Raw genomic sequence first — 21,228 nt, 5'->3', positions numbered from 1 at the left:
TGATTGTTCCCTGTTGATGCCAGTCTTTCAGCAAGGCTAGAAAAACATTCCCTGGGCCGATGTTTGGTGCAAAGGAATATCTCTTTGGCGCTGCTTCAGTGGAATGCGATGAAGATCTCTTCCCATACAATAACTCAGTTTACGTGATGCCATCTTGCTTAGGAGCCCCAAAGCCTTGAGCTGCTTCATCAGATTCTGAGTTCTCAAATGTTCCATGGCAACTTTGCTACCCACCTTGAGCCCGCTGGGAAGGGCAGGCTATAAAAACAAAGTATTATTATAATATTCTTATTTGGTCATATTATCAAACTTGTTTCAGCTTGGTGGTGGGACTGATTCCCTCTGTTCTTTTTTTCTTTTTATATTTATTTATTTATTTCTATTTATTCCTATTTATGTATTTATTTTTATTTATTTTATTTATTTGTTTGTTTTTATGCCACCGTCCCCTGGAGCTCAGGGCAGTTTACATGGAACGTATGAACAATACATGAAACAATCCATAACATATGAATAATCATAAAAATAATAGTAATAACTGATAGTTGTAACAATATAAGCAGTGTAAACAATGCAACAGTGCAAACAGGTCCAGAGAGCGCTAGTGGAGTTTTGGGAGGGAGGGGAGCAGGGGCCCTTCAGTCGCTGTTAGTTATGCCTGGTCTCAACCAAATGTCTGGTGGAAGAGCTCCTTTTTGCAGGCCCTGCGGAACTGTTTAAGCTCTGTCAGGGCCCTGATCTCCTCCGGGAGCTCGTTCTACCAGGTGGGGGCCAGAACAGGGAATGTTCTGGCCCTGGTCGAGGCCAGGCGGGCTTCTTTAGGGCTAGGGCCCATTACCTGGTTGGTGGTGGAGTGTAGAGCTCTTAGTAATTGAACTGGGATATATTCCCAAGAATTCTGTGCTAGGGTTTGTCTGAATTTTTTGACCGATTGCAGAGAGCCTCCCCCCCCCCTCCATGAGATCTAGTCGGATCCCCACGTCTTGTTACTAAAACACATGCCAACTTTGTTTCCATCACATAAAGTTGAGCAAACACTGGCGGTGGTAGAATGTGCTGCCAAGTCACAGTTGACTTATTGGTGACCACATAAGGTTTGCAAGGCAGGAAACATTCAGAGGTGGTTTTTGCCTTTTGCCTGTCATGACTTTGCTGTTTCTTGGAGGTCGCTTATCCAAATACTTGCCAGGGCCAACCCGACTTCGTTTCTGAGATCTGGTGAGATCAGGCTAGCCTGGGCTATCCGTATCAGGGGAATAAACGTTGCACAGGTGGGGAAAAAACCTAGCAGATCATAATCCTCATTCCTTAATACATAAACAGTTTACACAGTTGAAAGATTGAACATTCAGTGCAGTCTGGAGATGCCTGGAGGAACTCCAAGCTGCATACTTCTAAAAGAGAGGGTATTTCCCTAAAGTCTCAGATCTCTAGAGTTCTCTTATTTTCCATTTCAGTTACAGCCTTTTTCCAACCACAGCCCATTGACATCTTGGCAGACTTCAGTTTTTCAAGACAAGAGGAATAGTAGCAGTGGAACATTGTACTTTTTATTACTGAGTCACTAGTTTTCTTTCCCAGCAGCCATATGTTGGCTTGAGGTGACCGTGGACTCTTCCAATGTTTACAGCAGACATTTCAGAAAGGAGGCGACAGCAGTGTTGTGTGCCTGCCCCTTTCAGCCAAGGAAAAAGTCACATTTATCTCATTTGTATCCATGGCAGTGAACTTCCCCAAAAAGATTCTCAGTGGTTCAACCGGAAAGCCCAGTGGAAATTCAAGCAGCCCACCCTGGACATAGTTAGCAACCTCCTCTTTAAGCTTAAAAAGGGATCCTTAGGACCATGGCATACCTTTGTTAAATGTGGGTTTCCTGTCATGTAAGAAGATCATAGCCTGACAAAGAGTGCTTGCACTCCAAAGCTCAGACCCTGAATAAATCTTTGTTGGTCTTAAAGGTGCTATTGGACTGATTTTATTGTGGGGTCGTCAGTATGACTTTCCCCGCTCGATGCTGCTTTGTCAAAGTCAATTTAAGCATTGTAGCAGCATCTGTAATTTGGGCTGTAATGATGTGTGCCAGATAAGAAATGAGAAACACACGGTAACAATAGCTTGTGTGTTTTTAAACCAATGAAATCAGTTGAACTTAATGCTTTTCAGCAGGGGTAGTCAAACTGCGGCCCTCCAGATGTCCATGGACTACAATTCCCAGAAGCCCCTGCCAGCATTCGCTGGCAGGGGCTCCTGGGAATTGTAGTCCATGGACATCTGGAGGGCCGCAGTTTGACTACCCCTGCTTTTCAGAATAGATCCCAGTGGATAGCCATGTTGATCTGAAGTAGCACAGCAAATGTTGAGTCCAATGGCACCTTTAAGGCTAACAAAGATTTATTCAAGGTGTGAGCTTTTCTCTGAGGAAGCCTGCATGCACGCGAAAGCTCACACCTTGAATACATCTTTGTTGGCCTCAAAGGTGCATTGGACTCAAAATTTATTTTACTCTTCAGAATAGTTTTACAAACTGGCCCCGGTACCAGTGAGCCGGTGTCCTATTTATACTATTAGATAAGTGGAATAAGGTAATTTGGTAGAAATAATCTTTCACAGTGGAACGCTTTCATAATAGTTATCATAAGAAGACACAACCATTGACGAAAAGCAATTGAAAACGGCATTTATCTAGAAACTATTACAGCTGTTTCTTTATTTGGTATTAAATATAGAAAAAACAGATTGTCAAACTGTTGATTTATTTGGAAAATTGTATAAATTACATATTACAGTAATATAGCCTTGGGATAGGTTCCCTCTTTTTTTGTTGCTCTTCAGACGAGTAACAGACTCAACCCAGAGCATCAGGTTTCATTTGGGTGGCTGCTTGGGAGCGGATGTTCTGCTTTCAGAGCCTTGAATGCTGGCCACAGTGGAGAACTTGCCTGGAATCTTACTGTTTTGTTCCATAATATTTCCTGTAGCTCTGCCTCCGGCCGTTCTTTCTTTCACATTTCAGCACTTTAAAGTGATGCTCCGTTCCCCCTTTCAAGCCACATCTTCCTACAGTTGTGAGGCTTCTTCTGCTCTTTGTTTTCCCCTTGATTCTCAACCAACTGGCCTCCCCGCTCCTTTCCCCCCTTCTTTCTCCTTGCTTCATCACCTATGTCAGTCCGTTTTTATCCTGCCTTTCCTCCAAGGAGCTCAAGGTGACATGCACAGTTTGTTCTCTCTCTGTCTCTGTCTCTCTCTCTCTCTCATACACACACACACACACACACTCCTTGAAGTGGATCAAAACTTTAAGAGTAACATAGCAAAGCATGGATTTGAACCAGGGTTTCTCAGATTCTAGTCCAGCTCTCTCTGTCCCACACTGGCTGGCCAGCGACTGTGCCGTGACTAGGGCTAGGCGGGAGATGGCTGAGCTGGGAGATGTTCTGCTGGATCCTGTTTTCACTTTTCTTCCATTCGGCTCTTCCCCAAAGGGCCTGTTCCAACAGTGCATGTTGAATATCTGGGTTGCATCTGTTCTGCGACTGAAGGTTTTTGATCCTTTTAAAGCTGTTAATGGGCTGGGGTCCAAAGTATCTCAAGGAACACCTCCGCTCATGTGCTCTTGGCAGCTGGCTTGCTATGTGGAACTCCCTTTCCTAGGAGTGCCCCTCAACACAGGCCTTCCGGCGTCACTTGAAAGCCTGTTTATTTCAGGAAGCCTCGGAGTTGAATTCGTTGTTTCTGCATTTTGTCTATTGATATTACATGCTCTTGGATTCTGTGGAGAGTTTTGTTATAGCTAATTATCAGCTGGGCCCAACAAGGGTCGATCAAACTATCTGGGTCTGATCATTTTATCCTGTGAGGACATTTTAAAGCATAACAAGATGGGTCTATTATTGCATGAATGTTTTGAGGCTCTTGGTTTGCCTAACCGGTTGCTGTGCTTTATGGGAACGAAGTGAGAATGCGGGTCAAAAAACCCACACAATGGGGCCAGGGCAGACAGGGATTTACAAGCCTGGAAGAAACCCGGGTTTTGCAGAAAAATATGAAATCTCAATAAAAACACATCAGGGCATTAAAGAATTACCTTAATGAGGAAAACAGTGTCTGTTGCTTTAAGGGAGAAATGCCCACTGAGATTTCATGACACTGCCTTGTGAGATTTCAGAGGCCATTTGTTGTAGTCGCCTAGCAACCCCCCCCCCCCCCCGTTTCCAAGCTTTGGTTTTTGTCAGCAAAAGGCTGGGGGTGGGGGGGGAGCAAAACTGAAATGAAGGGAGGGAGGGAAAGGGGAGCAAAGTTAGAGAAGCTGAAAGGGGAGAGCAGGACATGATAGGTGGGTGGGAAAGAAGAAAAGAAGTGAGGGTTCCAGGATTGGGGACCAAATAGGGGTGGGGTGGGAGAGAAAGGAGCCGGAAAGAAGCTAGAGGTTGCCTGTGGGAGAGCAAGAGGAAATAGTGTGAGACAGGGGATCTAGGAGAAAATGTGATGCTACTTCTGGGTCCATTGGTTGTATGGTGTCCTGCCCATTTTATCTGAGCATGTGCACAGAAGGACAGCATAAAACAATTAAATGACATGTGAAATAGTCTTCCAAACAAGGAAGCATTTACAGTTCAGCTTGCAGCCGATCAGGCTTCGAATGTCTGCAGAGGAAAAGCTATTGCAGAGCAAATGGGCTCAGGGTGCAGCAGCTAGAGAACTCCTTTCCAGGGGCTCACAAGTTCTGGCTTGAAAAGCCATCCATGAGTTGTGATCAGCACTGATCCTGACTTGTCAGTGGGCACTAGGGGGACAAGAGGGAATCGTCTTCTGCTGATCCCTAAAACAAGTGGAAGCAGTGAGCACCTCTGGCGCTATTTCTGCTTGCTACAAAGCTTAGTGTGACGTGTGTTCAATCCCCTTGCAGCCCCCACAAAAGGTGCTTGTAAGCAAAGAGAGCGCATGTCCTACGGAGCTTTAGAATGGGCAGAAGTCACGCGAGGGGGTTTTGCCTGGTCAGTCTGGCCTAGAACGTGGCATAGTATGAAAGACACCCCCCAACAGGCTTGCAGAGGCGAGAAGGGGTGGCATATTGACCTCAGCTGTCCTGCCTGTGGTTAACATTGCTGCAGATGCGATGGTTAGCCACAGTCATTCACAGCGAGTAGAATTCATGCTGGGGAAGAACAGGGGAGGGCTCAATCTGCACCCTCCTTTCCCGCTGAACGGTGTTTATACGGAAATCCAGAGCATCCCTCCCTCCCTCCCAGAAGAGAGCCATTGCTCTATTACAGAGGTGGCCAAACTATGGCTTTCCCGGTGTCCATGGACTACAGTTACCATGCTGACAGGAGCTCATGGGAATTGTAGTCCATGGACCTCTGGTGAACCACAGTTTGGCCACAGCTGTTCTGTTAGAAACATTCTTAAACGGAAAGTTTACGCACATTGTGCTGAGTTAAGATGTGCCAGCGTATTTTTTGCATCTGACTTGATAAGGCAATTAAAAATTTAATAGTGACTAGGGACTGGAAATTGCTAGGAACCAAAAGAAAGCAGGGTGGAGTTCCAGTTTCTGTAGGAACATGTTGGGTTTTCCCTTCACATAGCACACCTGCTGTTCTTGTATTTCTTTAGATCTTGAAAACTCCTCTACAGGCCAATAACAAACTGCGTGTGGGGGGGGGGGGGGAGGTGAACTCGATACTCCCTCACCCCCCCCCCCCCCGTTGCAGGCTGAGAAACACAGAGTGTTGCTTTGAAGCAGCGGAACAAAATTTGAGTCCAGTGGCACCTTTAAAATCAACGAAGTTTAATTCTGGATATAAGCTGTCCAACACACACACACACACACACCCACGTCTTCAGAGACAGTGAAATGGAAGTTACCAGTCCACGCAAATTTACTGCTTGCACTCTATGTATTTCCATTTCATTGTCTCCGAATAAATGTGTGTGCCCAGGGAAGCTTGTGTCCAGAATTAAACTGTGTTGATCTTAATGGTGCCACTGAATGGTGTTTGAGACCTGAAATCTGAGAAACTGGCAAAACCAGCTTTCCTCCTGGGGATCGGCTTTGCCCTTTTAACCACTGGAAACTTTTCAGATCCTTGCAAGAGAATGTGGCAGTGATGAGTGACCTGTGAGAAACCCCCCAGAGAGAGCATTTTCAAGCTGCTAAAAAACAAAAATGCAAAAAAAAAAAGAGTTGAGTTTAACGTATCAAATGAAACGCTTCATTGTTTGCGTCCTGAGAGCTTCCTAGCAGACAAAAGGCTATACAAAGGTCCCTTCTTTAGCTAGTTTGCATGCAGGTACCTGACTTTGTAGTCTTACCACTTCAGTTATTTGGCTGTCCTGAAAACTTGCAAATGAACATGGTGGTTGGGATATATTTTTAAAACAGCTTTCCAGCAGAGATCTCTTCCTGTTCACTCCTTAGGGATCACTTTTGGACTGGCAAAGGGCAGGGACTGAAAGTGGGATCTTCTGTATACAAAATGTGATGTACAGTGGAGCTGTGACCAGAGGGCAGCCACCTTTCCCCATGTGTCATTGAGTTGGTTAGAACGAGCTTCCTCACTTTCCACGCGCATTGGATAATGCACTTTCAATGTGCTTTTGCGGCTGGATTTTCCTGTGCAGAACAGGAAAATCTACTTCTAAAGTGCTTTGAAAGGGTGCGGAATGGCTTTCAGGGAATGTCAGGTCAAAGGAACTTTCCCAAGAGGCAGCTCTGTGGCTTTTTCAGCTCAAATCATCAGTTGATGCCCCATTGAAAGTTTTTGTGTTAAATAAAAGGGATGTTGAGCAAGTGAATATAGAGCCAACCAGTCTTTATTAAAACCTCTTAATACAATTACCATTCGTTTCAGAGGGTAGTCAAGTTGGTCTGGAGGAGAGGAGCTAGTTTCAAAACCAGGAACACCTTAGAGACAAACAAGATTCATATAAGCTTTCAAGTAGGATGTCCTTCTATCTGATGACATAAACTTTGACCCTCAAAAGCTCTCCACCCCCTCCCACCCAAAACAATTTATTGGTCTCTAAGAGCCAGTGTGGTTTAGATCGCTGAATTCTAATCTGGTGAACCGGGTTTGATTCTCTGCTCCTCCACATGCAGCTAGCTGGGTGACCTTGGGCTCATCACAGTCCTGATTAGCACTGTTTTCACAGAGCAGTCCGGTCAGTAGAGTATTATTCCTAGAGTCTGTACCTAGGCGTGCCAAGATATGCCTGATATAATTAAGCCATAGAAGTATCTTGATTTGTAGGCAAGGGGACAAAATGCAGTTAGCGCTGTCCTCAAGGCATTGGGTTTAGGTTGATTAGGTTTAGGTTGACCAGAACCATATCCTTCCACTGGGCCCCTGAGCCTCTGAGGCTCTGTTGTTATTTACTGTACTGTTACCGTTTATAGCTATTGATTTATCTGTACTGTTCCCTGTTCCACTAAGTTTTATGTAAACTGCCCTGAGTCTTAGGGGAAGGGTGGTATATAAATCAAATACATACATACATAATCAACCTGTGGATTTGGATTAATATTTTACAATGTTGGCAGAGCAGGAAAGGGTCCAGTGATCCATTTGACAAATCCAGCATAGGTAGCTCTTATGCCTTCATTTCAATAGGATTCTGCCTCAGTTGTTGCCATTCTGCCCTTTTTCCGCCATTTTCACTTGTTGCCATTCCGCCACAGTTGCCTGACTTTACTGGTTAAGTGTAAAGGGTTGGCATGCTGAAGGATCACTGCAATTTTCTTGCGGCGCTTAACGGAAAGGAGTTTTCCCGCAGTTGGTGCTCTATTTCCCTTTGGCCTGCCTGCGACTGTCGGAAGTAGGGTTATAATGCTATCATAGCCTAGTGGGGTTCCCTGAAGTCAGATGTGTTAAACGTTTTCTGAAACTGCATCCTAAAACATTTCTGAGATCAGTGCGTCACTGGGAAATCTCTCCATCGCAGAATCCTTATTCCAAGATTCCTGGGAAAGGCAGTTTGTGCTCGTGGATATAAAACCAAAAGGCTGAGTTGTGGGAGGGGAAGCTAAACGAAATCGTCCCGAGACAAGCCACATGTAAAACTAGATGTACAGCGTGTGCAGTTGAAGAACCTGTTTTGTCTTGTTTCCCATCTCCGCAGCTGGCAGGAACAGCCGTCCTTGCAATCGGATTATGGCTTCGGTTCGATTCACAGACAAAAGACATCTTTCGGGATGATAGCCACACAACGTTCTATACAGGTATGGCGCGAAGGAAAATCTATTTCAGGTATCTGAGCAGCAGCGCAGCTCCGAAGCGAAGATATTTTTCCTTAACACTTCCTGTAACACCAGTGAAGCCTGACCAAAAGGCCCCAGGCCTTGTCAAATAACCTATTGGCAGGAGAAAGCCAATTTGTATATGTAAAGGCACTTAATATTGAATGGCTTACTGTGCAGGAGGGAACGTTTCCAGACCTCATAGAAAAATCAAACATTCCATAAACAAGAAAGCAAGAGCTGCCATGATTGTTGGAATAGTAAAACACGTCATATGCATACAATTGGGGGTCCTGAAGTGTGCTCTAAAAGGGAGACATACTTTGATGCTAGCCAGAAATGTGAAATTTCACATATCTACAACAGGGAATCCCAACCAAGTTTCCAGGGAACCCTGGGTCACCTGGGAGTTCCCCAGAGGTTATGCAGTCTTTCCCAGAAATTCAGATGGCCACTGACATTACTAGATGTCCCTGGAGCCCACTTCCCTTGTTGCTCTAGAGCAAGGGTAGTCAACCTGTGGCCCTCCAGATGTTCGTAGACTACAATTCCCATGAGCCCCTGCCAACAAACACTGACAGGGGCTCATGGGAATTGTAGTCCATGGACATCTGGAGAACCACAGGTTGGCTACTCCTGCTCTAAAGGACTGGTTCCTTTCCCCACAATCAATTGATTGGCATCTTACTTCCATGCCCAAGTCTCTGAAGGGGCATGCCACCACTTCTGGGATTCCTCAAAGCCTGAAAAATTTTTCAGGCATTCTTTCATGGTCAAAAGGTTGAACAAGGCTGATCTATAACATAAGGTATCTTGCCCATGTTGTGCGTATAGCTGATGAGGTCAGGCTACGTCATGCCACCTTCTCTCCCATTCTGCTTAGTTTAGAACATCCTTTCTCAACCTTTTTACCATTGAGAAACCCCTGAAATATGCTTCAGGCTTCAAGAAACCCCAGTACTGGCACAATCATGCAGGATATGGTTGGGAAGCATAGCTGTGTACATGCCCACCAGGGGCCCCTCCTTTCTGTCCCCTCCAGGAGCATCATTGGCTCCATATATGGTCATATAACCCAATAAATGTCTTAACAAATGTTATAAATATATTAAAAATTAACTAACTCCAACCTATTCAGGAAACACTTCCAGGGCCATCAAGAAACCCCAGGGTTTCATGAAACCCTGGTTGAGAAACGTTGGAATAAAACCCTGCTTTAGTAGTTTGAAAATTGAGCTCTTTGATTATTAGTGGGCAGAGCACAAGTTTTGCCTCTGAACAGCGGCAAGCATGGCTCAAGGCCCACCAAGCTCTCAGCAGGGAGTGACGTGTTTTATTTATTTATTTATTTATTTAGATTTATATACCGCCCTCCCCGAAGGCTCAGAAGTTTGCTCTCTCCTAGACATTTCTGTGTAAAGTTGCCCAATTTTAAATTGATGCATGGTTTCGCTTTTAGTGTACTAGGAGAATCTGCGTGAGGGGGGACTGTGTCTGTCCAGTTATTTTCAGTATTTTCTGATTTGGGGTCCACTTCAGTTCTCTGCGAGCGTTCCATGATTGTGAGCATTGCATAAATAATAGTAACTTGGGTGACTATTTCAATATCAAACAAGGTTATGATAAGAGGCTACCTCAGAGGACAAAAAACAATAGTTCTGGCATGGCTTGTGTTTATAGCAAGACTGTCTCATTCAGAACTCTTCTGAGTATATAAATAGGTGTGTTCCCTTCTCCCTCTCCAAACTGACTGGATATTTAGCGCAATCTGAGAGATCTAGGAGAGCAACTTGAAGTTTTTCCATGACGTACAGGTTGATGCATATACTATAAATTCTTGTCACCCCAGCACCATGTATGGTAGGATTCTTGACACGTGACTTAAAATATTCTGACCATGTGCATGGGTTGGGGAGGGTGGTGTCTGCATGGGAGGGTGGCAGCCATGAGAATTTTGGCAAGCACAGACTCTGGCAGGAAGCCCAGCCTGCTGGTAGCTTCAGTGTTTGTGTCCATGGCAACCAACTTGAATTGCCAACCCTGTTATGGCCTGGGGATCCTTTGGGTTGAAGCCTTTTTCCCCCCTATTTTAGCGGTGACTTACTAGGGGAGGGAAGGAGAGAAACAGGAAGTGAACGAAACATCCCCATGTCACCTGGAAGTGTCATTGATGATGTCATGGCTTTTGGGCAAAACTCTATGGTACGAAGCTAATTATACCATAGAGATTTTGTCCACAAACCAGAATGTCACCCCTGATATCTGCAGTATGCTATACTTCCAGGTGACACAGGCATAAGCTCCCCCATCTCCTGCTGGCTGATCCCACGGACATGGCAATCCTGCAACAAATATGATCACTGGACTCTAGATTTCACGAGCCATCTTGACAGAATTCTTACAGCAACAGATATAGTCCTATGACTCTTAGGCAACATGCTGCATGGGTGCAAAAATCCAGATTTTGTGAAGGCCTCGGATTTCCTTCCCTGCTGAAATGCTTCATTGTGGATGTTTGCCAAAGCCACACATTATAAAATAAACAGAGAGGCCTTATTTCCCCCCCCCCCAACAAAATTAGAATCATAGAATCATAGAGTTGGAACGCAGGATCAGCCCTAAAATTCTGATAACCAACAAAACAAAGCGGGCAGAAGAAAACCCTAATTTGTTCTGAAACTGCTAGGTGTATTTTTGTTTGTTTGTTATGTTAAATCTTGTATTTGTTTCTTAATTTAATTTAATTTTTTCTAGGCTGCCCTTCTCTAGTAATAGTCTTGGAGCAACTTTCAACAATTAAAATTTCACATACAAATAGCATCAATCAGATATAAATAAAACTGCATACACTATAAAACAGTCAAATTAAAATAGTAAAACAAGCCAACTCTGTTGCTAGGCCTGGGGATGGGTGTAGTGCATGTCTCCCAGGCACAGGTTGGGAAGGAAAGGGGGGGCAGGGGGGCCCATTCAGATGTCATTAAGTGCCCTCAACCATATGTCCAGTGGAAGAGTGCCGTTTTACAGCCCCTTTGGAGCTCTGACAATTCCAAAAGGACCCAGATCTCAGCTGGCAGCTCATCCCACCAGGCTGGAGCCAGAGCAGAAAGAGGCAGCCTCTAAGATTCACTTTTTTTGTATTTAGACAATTTATCATCTGAGAGCTTTCTAAAGCCATTTGTGTAATGTAAATCGTTATGAAAACAGCCTCCTAAAAAGTCTGGCAGCCTGAAAGAAATTGCATGATTGCACCGAGATGTTTGTAGCTTCAATTTCAGGATACTGTAAATTTTTATTAGTATTGTTTTGATTAATGTTTATGTCTCATTGTTGTTAATTGTTTATGAACTGCTGTTGATCACTGCCCTGAGCCACTAGGGAGGGCGGTGTATAAATTAAATACATAAAACTGTGAATGTCTCCAGAGAAGCAGGTAGCAACGGAGCAGAAAGCTTTTGTATTTCTCAGGCTTAGTAGCCGAGGGTGATTCTCCTTGTGTTTTATTCTCTGCCCTTAGGAGTCTACATTCTGATTGGGGCTGGCGCACTCATAATGCTTGTGGGATTCCTGGGATGTTGTGGAGCAATACAGGAGTCCCAGTGCATGCTTGGCTTGGTAAGTAATAGCACCAGTCCCGCTGAGTCAATAATCTGCAAAACCAAGTGGTGGTTGCATCTTGGTGACCTGGTGTCCTTGGGGGCTCAAAAGTGTACAGGTGAAAGGGCCTGGGTCCAAAATCTCTCTCAGTACATCATAGAGAAAGCATCCCTGCGCATTAAGAACCAGCACAATTCATCTATGCTCTTTTCCTGTGTATTTTTTTCTGGGGGAGGGCATTCAGAATCACATCATCTCGCTAACAGCCTGAACGGATCTGGTTTTGAAGGAGCTGTTTCCAGAGGCTGTGCTCATATTTTTGGCTGCTGATTGCTAACACCAGTTTGGTGTAGTGGTTAAGAGCAGTGGCTTCTCTTCTGGCAAGTAGAGGTGGTTTGCCCGAGCCTTCCCCTGCAGAGTCTTCCTTGGTGGTCTCCCTTCCCTTTAGCTTCCAAGATCTGACAAGATGGGGCTATAACAGGCCTCCTTCTCTCCCATGCATTCTATGGAGAAAGTAGAAAAAGAAATCTTTTATCTTAAAAATACTGCTGTAGATGAACATTTGGAAATGAAGAGAAATAAACTGGAAATGCTAACTGGTTGCCTTCTCATCACTTAATCTGGTGGTGTCGGAGGAGACTGGGATGGTTGGTTGGAGGAGAAAAAAATAATTTGATGCATGAAGTGCTGTGAAAAACATGCAGTTCCTGCAAAAGTACTCCGAAACCTCTAAATTTTTACCAACTGCCTCCTTGTGCAGTGCACCAAATGAGGATCAAGGCTGAAGCTAAGAACCAGTGTAGTGTAATAGTCAGGAGCGTCAAACTAGGGCCTCGGGACCCTGGTTCAAATCTCCACTCTACAGTCCTACCCCGTAGAAAGGATTGCTAGTGATGAGAGGAGACAGGCTGCTGCTGCTGCAACCAATCTTTGAGAAAGCTTAATTTCAAGGATCCTTTCCCCACTATGACTGATCCTAAGGCAGGCGTTCTCAACCAAGGTTGCATGAAACCCTGGGGTTGCATGATGGCCCTGGAAGCGTTTCTCAAATGGGTGAGAGTTAATTAATGTGTGTGTGTATATTTATTTATTTATTTATTTTAAATGATTGGTGATATGACCATATATGGTCATATTGACCTCCCCCCCTTCCCAAAATGGCCAATGATGGGCCTGGAGGGGGTGGGAAGGGGAGGGGCCCCATGTGGGCATGTCCACAGCTCTACTTCCCAACCATATTCTACACAATCACACCACTTCTGGGGTTTCTCAAACCTTGAACATTTCAGGGATTTCTCAGTGGCTATAAAGTTGAGAAAAGATGCTCTACAGTGCAATAGAAATGTTAAGTGATATTGACTCATACTTTGAAAACCATTCGCATTTCGCCATGTGTGTTTAGCCACAAGCTAGTATGATGACATGGACTTTCCCATCCTTCTTCCTTAGTTCTTCCTCTTCCTCCTTGTGATCTTTGCTCTCGAAGTGGCTGCTGCCATCTGGGGATTTTCAAACAAAGAAAAGGTAAGAGAATGTCTTATCACGGTTAAAGGTCCTTAAGTTGCTTCATGCTTGAAGAACAGCCTCTGGAAGAGGTCTGGAGGCTTCTGCTGTCCTGATTTCACAGAAGCTGCATTCTTGAGATCTTTTGGGCTTCCTGAGCAAAGGGGAAATACCCTGCTAGTGAGACATAAGGTGTTATAATGTTTTTATTGTATTGTAACTTGCCATAGCCTTTGCTACAGCCTCACCTCCCTCACAGGGTGTCTGTGGTGGGGAGAGGAAAGGGAAGGAGATTGTAAGCCGCCTTGAGACTCCTTCTGGTAGAGAAAAGTGACATATAAGAACCTTCTTCTTCCTCCTCCTCGTTTTCCTTTTTCACTCCATCTCACCCAGTTTCCCCTTCTTACTACACCCCTTGCTTCTGTCCAAGATGGTAAGGGGATCCCCAGGAGAGCCTTTTTGGGTGGTCCTTTCTTCACCAGCAGAAAAACTGGTTGCATTCAACCTGTGGTTTATAAACCCAAACTGTCCTTCCTTCCTTCCTTCCTTCCTTCCTTCCTTCCTTCCTTCCTTCCTTCCTTCCTTCCTTCCTTCCTTCCTTCCCACGCTCAATCTCTTACTTCGGGGTTCACTTAGCCCATGTCTAGGGAAAATGAATGTTGTCTCTGTACAAGGTCTGAGAAGAAGAAAGAGGGTGAGCAAAGATTTCAGTACTGAACAACTTGCAACACATTCCGTTGCGTATTTTCTCTCTCCCTTTGAAAGATAAAAGACTGATGAAAGTACTTGCTTTTGTTTGGATGTCTAGATCGTTGACGAAATACAGAAGTTTTATGACAAGGTGTATCAACAAGGAAACGAACCTCGTCGTAAGGAAACCCTGACAGCCATTCAACATGCTGTAAGTTGGATCTTCCATTTTGATTCTTTTTTGTACTACTGGGGGTGGGATGTCTTGCTGAAAGGGGATACAAGAAACTTCTTTTGCACTGAGTTAAAAGAAGCCACCATGGGTTTCGTTCCTGCATTTGTGAGTGGTTTCCTTGATGAACCAGATTTGTTCAGCATGTTCTGAATGAATGTTACTACTTTTTAGGGTTTTTTTTTAATGGTTGCGTTTTTCACCCTGTAAGGAAATGTTTGAGGGAGTCCCCTTCAAACCTCCATGGATCCTCCTGATGGCAGAGAGCCAATAAACACAAGGTCTTCCTTTGCTTTCTGTCACACACCGTCTCTGTATTGATTCTCTGATTTTTATGTAACTCTGGAACAATTTTTTAATAGATCCTTTTCCTTTTTCCAACCCTCTGGTCTCTGCATGTTCATTGGCTTTCTGCAGTTGGCAGGACCCATGGAGATTTGAAGGGGACTCCCTTGAACCTTTCCTTACACACCCTCTGGGCAGAGTCAGTTTAAGGTACTTTGTTACCTGGAGCAAGAGACACATGTAGCGTCCAAGACTACAATCTTGCGTGGGATATCTTCTAAAATGGTCCTGTAATGCAAGCATGGAAGCCCCCCCCCGGGGGGAGCACTAGAGGTTAAACATTACTTTGCAAGATGGCGCACCCCTCTCAGCTCCCCCAAACCATACTGAATAACACCATAACTTGCAATGTTACTAAGTTTTAATAATTTTACAGTTTAATAACTTAAAAACTTTGGATCGCTACAGAGGATTCTTGGGGTCACCGATTCGTTGACAGGAGCAGAAATACTCCCACATTGTACCAGCTAAATCTCATACCGTAGAACTTTACCGTAGCCACCAGACAGCTCAAATAACTTAAAAAGTACCTTCATGTGTGCATTGAACTTCCCTGGCAGCGTGTTCTCATTGATCACAGGATTTCATGTCGTGTGCAAATGTGGAAAGTTGATCACTCACCAATGAGTAGCATTATGCAGAAGTATTTCTACCCTAAGCCACCACTTCATAGTCTCTCAAGTTTGTCGTATACTGCTGTCAGTGATGTAACCATGTAGCAATGGCACTGCTACCTATATTTCCTGATATTTATTATGTTTAAACCAGTGGTCCTCAACCTGAGGGTCGGGACCCCTTATGAGGTCTAACGACCCTTGCACGGGAGTCGCGGCAGGGCAAGTAGCTTGGCTGGTGGGAGGGATGCCATCCACACAACAGCCGTGCGGGGTAGATCGAGATAGAGCGTTCGTCTTTCTGGAGCAGCGGAAAAGAGCGAGATCGGCATGGTGGGACAAGAGGCAGAACTGAACTGAGAAACCCTGGAAAAAAAAACAGTTTATATACAATCATGAACAATGGATCTTCACGCCATTGGTCAGTTTCGGTTTAATTTCAGTGAAAGAACACTTGCATTGTTTTATGGTTGGGGGTCACCACAACATGAGGCACTGGATTAAAGGTTGGGAACCACTAGTTTAAACATATGTGCGTTTGAACTGTACACTTTGCATACGTTACGTTTTTTGATCTTTTTGCTATCAAGATGCAGCTAACATATGGGGACCCGACAGGGTTTCAAGGCAAAAGATGTTTGGCCGTAGTTTGCCATTGCTTGCCTCTGCAGAACAACTTTAGTTTTCCTTGGTGGTCTCCCATTCAAATACTATCCTGGGCCGATCCTGCTTAGCTACCAATATCTGAAAAAGTCAGGCTAACCTGGGTTATCCAGATGAGGGCATTAGTAGAGTTTTTATCACTTAAGATACTGTAACGAAGTTGTTTTGTTGGTTATTCCCCCTAGGTTGTTTATGTGCCTCTGGGCCATTCCTTCTTTTTCTAGTAGTTTTATTATACTCATATAAACAAAAACACACACCAGAAAAACACAACAGAACTAAACCATCTGATATCATATATAGGAATAAACCATCATAAAATATTTGTTCCAGCCAGTTAAGAAAGGCACAAAAAGCTTAAAAAACATATAAGACAAGAACAGAAACCAAACCAAAAACCAAAGGATCCCGGGGGAAGGGGGCGGTTTCAATTCAAATTGGCATTATTTCTACATAAAAATATTGAATCCAGTTCTAAATAATATCCAAAATGCCTCCATCTGATTAAAGAACATTCGTAAATATATTCTGAAAATTGGGTCAGATGCTTCATAAAACCATTCCAGATTATCCTAAAGTCATTTTTCTTTGTTCTCCCCTGAATTAATCCTTCTTGAAGTGCAACTTTTACACCATGATCTTTTCCTCCTCCTTCTTCTTCTGTAGCTTTACTGCTGTGGCTATGGGGGAGTCATTGAAGCATGGGTTCAGGAAACCTGTCCTGAACCAAAAAAGACACTGGACCTTTCACTAAAGGTATGTCGTTCTCATCCGGTGGGTTGGGAGATTGCATGAGCTGCTCTCAGGAGGGCGGTCTAAACATTTATTTAATAAATAATAATAATTAAATAGTAATAGTATCCTGGCTTGCAAATACCTGCACTGCAGCCGCATTCTTCTCCCTCAACAAGGGCTTGCAGATTACTTTTGTGGCCCAATAGACCTTTTTATGTAAGCAGGAACAGGTTGCAAATGGTACACATCTGGGAAGAGAGCAAGGAGAGGTGAAAGCAGTGGGGATGGACGTGGCAAATGGAATTACTTGACAGGGGGATTTAAGAGGAAGGGATGAAGCCAAAAGCCGAGGTAGGACTTGTGGCCTGAAGGAAGAGGGGAGGGAGTTGGCACCCTAGGGTGGTTCTATGTTGACCTTTTTACTTAAGAAGGCAGCAAAGGCGCTCAGATGGAGTAGTGTGAAAGAGCTGGTCCAGAGAGGGGGCAGGTTTAATAAATGAGGACAGATGTATAAAGAAGGTGAGGAGAGAGCCAGCTTATTGTAGTGGTTAAGAGCAACAGCCTCTGATCTGTAGAACTGGGTGCGATTCCCCACTCCTCCACAAGCAGCCACCTGGGCGACCGTGGGCCAGTCGCAGAGAGTTCTCTCAGATTCACCTACCACACACAATGTCTGTTGTGGGGAGAGGAGGAGGAGGCAATTGTAAGCCCATTTGAGACACATGCAGCCAGCTGGGTGACCTTGGACGAGTCACAGTTCTTTCAGAGCTCTCTCAGCCTCACCTGCCTAACAAGGGGGTCTATGGAGGAGTGAGGAGGGGTAGGTGATTATAAGCCCCTTTGAGTCACATGAGACCTTGGGCCAGTCACTGTTCTCTCAGATTTCTCTCAGCCTCAGTTACCTCACAGGGTGTCTGTTGTGGGGAGAGGAAGGGAAGGCGACTGTAAGCCGCTTTGAGCCACATGAGGCCTGCTGGGTGGCCAGTCAGGCCAGTCACCGTTCTCTCAGTTCTCTCAGCCCCACCGACCTCACAGAGTGTCAGTTGTAAGGCTGAAAAAAAACTGGTTGGCAGAGACTATGACTCAGTGTCTAGCAGATGGGTCTCTTGACGGTGTGTGTGCGCATGTGCTGCAGTACTTAAAATGACAGGTTTTGCTTCCCTTCCAGCCGTGTCCTCAAGCCATTGAGGAGGTCTTCACCTCTAAGCTGAATGTGATTGGAGCGGTTGGCATTGGCATCGGGGTGGTGATGGTAAGTCATAACCACCTTCATGTGTTCGGCAAACTTTGGACGTGTCCCTGCGTGTAAACTGCCATTGCGTGTAAACTGCAGGTGTTGTCGCTTCTTGACTGCTGCCTCATTTGGTCTGATGTCAGCCATCGAACAAATTCTTGACCCTCTCCTCCAGCGGTAGTCAAACTGCGGCCCTCCAGATGTCCATGGACTACAGTTCCCATGAGCCCCTGCCAGTTGCTGGCAGGGGCTCATGGGAACTGTAGTCCATGGACATCTGGAGGGCCGCAGTTCGACTACCCCTGCTCTCCTCCTTGCGGAACCTTAATTGGAACAGAACGCCGCAAGTCAGGTAGCTGGTTCAGAATAAGAGGCCAGATGCTTCGACACACCAGAATTCTGTCATAAGGATCCAGAGCTCATCATTACATTGGGATACTTTTGGTTTCTGTACCATCCTCTCAAAGGATTATGAAGCAGAATTTTAAGGGCCACAGCCAATAACAATGGCAGCTTGTGCAGAGCATGGGCCGGCTTGTATGTGCCAACAAGCCATCGCAGCTCGCGCTAAAATGGTTCAGGTTAACCTTTGTGTTACCCCTGGTCACTGCCCTTCAGCGAATGTGGATGGCGGGTTTACATCTGTTATGTTCTGTCTAATGTATGATGTTGGGTGAACTGTCTCTCCTTTAGCTTGCTGCACAGATGGAAGAATGTTTCTACCCCTCCTTTAGTGTGGGGGTCGTCAACCCCCAGTCCGCGGCCCGGTAATCGGCCGCTTCGCTCGCGGCCCAGCTAGCTTCTTGCTGCTACGGGGAGGAGTGGGGGAAAGGCAGGCACGCCCGCCAGCAGGCAGACATAAACGCGCATGTGTGTGTTCGCGCCCCCTGGTGGTGAAAACGTGCATGCACGGCGCCCTGGCCACCGGCTCTTCCCCACCCCCAGAGGCAGTCCCCGATCATCAAAAGTTTGGGGACCGCTACTTTAGTGTATAGCAGAGGTAGTCAACCTGTGGTCCTCCAGATGTCCATGGACTGCAGTTCCCATGAGCTCCTGACAGCGTTTGCTGGTGTATAGGACCCAAAAGGTGGCATTCTATTCTGTGACTCTCCCTGCTTGTTCAGAGAGAGGTCAGACGTTAGTTCCGTAAGAGAGAGAGGAGAGAAAAACTGGCCGATGGATTAGGGATCTTGGATGGAACCCGGGCTCTGCCCTGGCCTCAACCATATGCCTGGCGGAAGACTTTGTAGAATATGTTTTTACTACTTGAGCCGCGTCAAAGCTACTCTGCAGCCATAACCTGCAGTTCCAGAAAGCATGGGTTAATCAGCAGGGAACATAGCATTTCTCTTCACCCAAAGGTGTGGCGATCCTAGAAGCATTTCTGTTTGATCAATCTGTCGTAATTATTCTGGGTTATGGCTCACAGTTAAATTGTCCCACCCCACCTAGCAAACACATAATAAAATGACTCCTATTTAAGTTATATTGTCTTGACAACCGGCACACTTCTGAAAGCATGCTGAACGAGGCTAGCAAACTTTTATCGGCTTCCACCTGAATATTTTCAGTCACAGCAAGATTTAAACATAAAGTTGGAACCAAAATATTTAATGGCCTGGCTTCCTGGTCTGCCGGGTATCCTCTTCTCCGGATGCCTCTGCCAACCGTTTTCCTTGTTTGTTTGTTTGTTTTCCAGATCTTTGGGATGATTTTCAGCATGATCCTTTGCTGTGCGATCCGCCGGAATCGGGAAATGGTCTGAAGTGACTCCAGCGGGTCTCCCTCCAAGAAATCTTTATTGTTAACTTTAGCATTACGAAAGCATTTCTAAAATTATATTTGTTACTTTTTTTAAGAAGAAGAAGCTTTACTTGATACTGATGTTCTTAGGTATTTTGCTTTTTATGTTTATAAAAACTTTTAAAAAAAAAGGATTCCACTGTTGAAAAAGGTACTATATTTGTTAGTCTGCCGCTCCAAAACATTGTATATACAGGTTTTTGCCTCTAAATAGTTGCCATTTTTCTTTAAAACTTAACAAATGGGATGTAATTTATGTTGGAGAAAATTTGATACTTAATAAAGACTTAAGACCACCTACAGTTCTCAAATCATGTGTGCAGCTTTCAGGGTCAACTCGTCACCATGCCGGCTTTTATCACAGGAGGGCAAGGACAACCTTGTGTAAGTTCTCTTGTCAGGTCTTTCAGGCCAGTGTGATGTCATGGCCAGACTGCTAGGCTGTGATCTAGGGCAGTGGTCCCCAACCTTTTTATCACCGGGGACCACTCAACGCTTGACAATTTTACTGAGGCCCGGTGGGGGGGGGTAGTTTACTCCTCTACTCTCAACCACTGCCCTAACGCTCTCTGATCACTATAGTAATGTTTAAACATCCCTTCAAAATAAGATACAGACACGCCACAACAATGAACATAAGGAACATTTTATTTTCATGGAAATTTTAACTCATGACAATGACAAATCAATGGGAACCCTGAGCTTGTTTCTCTGCAATGAGATAGTCCCATCTGGGAGTGATGGGCGACAATGACACCCGAAGTGTGTTGTAAAGGGCCGGGGGGGGGGGGGGGGGATGAAGTAAAGGGCCAGGAGGGGGGGGGGAGAAGGCGTCCTTCACGGCCCACTTCCAATTAGTCAACGGACTACATGTGGTCTGCAGCCCACAAGTTGGGGATCGCTAATCTAGGGGAGACTCGGACTCAAATCTCACTCTGCTGTGGATGCTTGATGGGTGACCCTGAGCCAGTCATGGCATCTCTACCTATCCTACCTCACAGGGTGGTTGTGCGTATAAAATGGAGGAGAGGAGAATGTTGCAAGCCGCTTGAAGGAAGGAAACATGAAAAACAGGTCAGCCATGATGATGTGGCTACACCAATCCCTGGTATTTGGTGGGAGGACCTTGTAATAAACTGAATTATATTCTTATCCAACGGAGCCACTGTGGCATAGTGGACAGGTGCGTAGACCAGGGGTTCATGTCCAGCGCAAAGCTCCTTTTAGATCACTTCCTGTCAGCCTAAATTACCCGCAGGAGCCTGAGTCATTAAGGGCAGGGCCGGATGGCTAACAGTGCCTCTAACTGTATGGTCAAAGCATTTGCTCTGCCCACATCTGTTCAGATCTCGATGTACTGGTCAGGTTTCTCTTTACTCATCATGTGAAACCTAGGCAGGAATTCCAGCGTCTTTTTGGTGGTGATGCTGCAAACAGGAATTCCTTCGCTAGACTTGGCTTCATACCGGTTCACACCGTGAGTCTGTCGAGTTCAGAACTGCCTACTCAACACCGGAGGCGGCTGTCCAAGTGGAGGTCTTTCCCAGCACCTACTTTGCCAGGTCCTTTGAAC

The 21,228-nt window shown here is 45.2% G+C and overlaps 1 protein-coding gene across 1 annotated transcript in view; it reads left to right on the top strand.

Moving 5' to 3' along the window:
• Positions 1 to 19,953, top strand: part of CD9 (CD9 molecule) — a 36,650-nt gene extending 16,697 nt beyond the window's left edge. The window contains exons 2-8 of the mRNA XM_077309922.1: positions 8,122 to 8,221; positions 11,757 to 11,854; positions 13,286 to 13,360; positions 14,148 to 14,240; positions 16,550 to 16,639; positions 17,787 to 17,870; positions 19,552 to 19,953. Coding sequence (XP_077166037.1) covers positions 8,122 to 8,221; positions 11,757 to 11,854; positions 13,286 to 13,360; positions 14,148 to 14,240; positions 16,550 to 16,639; positions 17,787 to 17,870; positions 19,552 to 19,617 — 606 coding nt within the window. The 3' untranslated portion in view covers positions 19,618 to 19,953. The remainder of the gene's footprint in view (positions 1 to 8,121; positions 8,222 to 11,756; positions 11,855 to 13,285; positions 13,361 to 14,147; positions 14,241 to 16,549; positions 16,640 to 17,786; positions 17,871 to 19,551) is intronic.
• The last annotated feature ends 1,275 nt before the right edge of the window (positions 19,954 to 21,228 follow it).

This window comes from Paroedura picta, chromosome 14, assembly GCF_049243985.1.
Source record: "Paroedura picta isolate Pp20150507F chromosome 14, Ppicta_v3.0, whole genome shotgun sequence".
Lineage (NCBI taxonomy): Eukaryota > Metazoa > Chordata > Lepidosauria > Squamata > Gekkonidae > Paroedura > Paroedura picta.
Note: the sequence above shows the minus strand (reverse complement) of the source record. Positions and strands in the feature narration are given on the sequence as shown.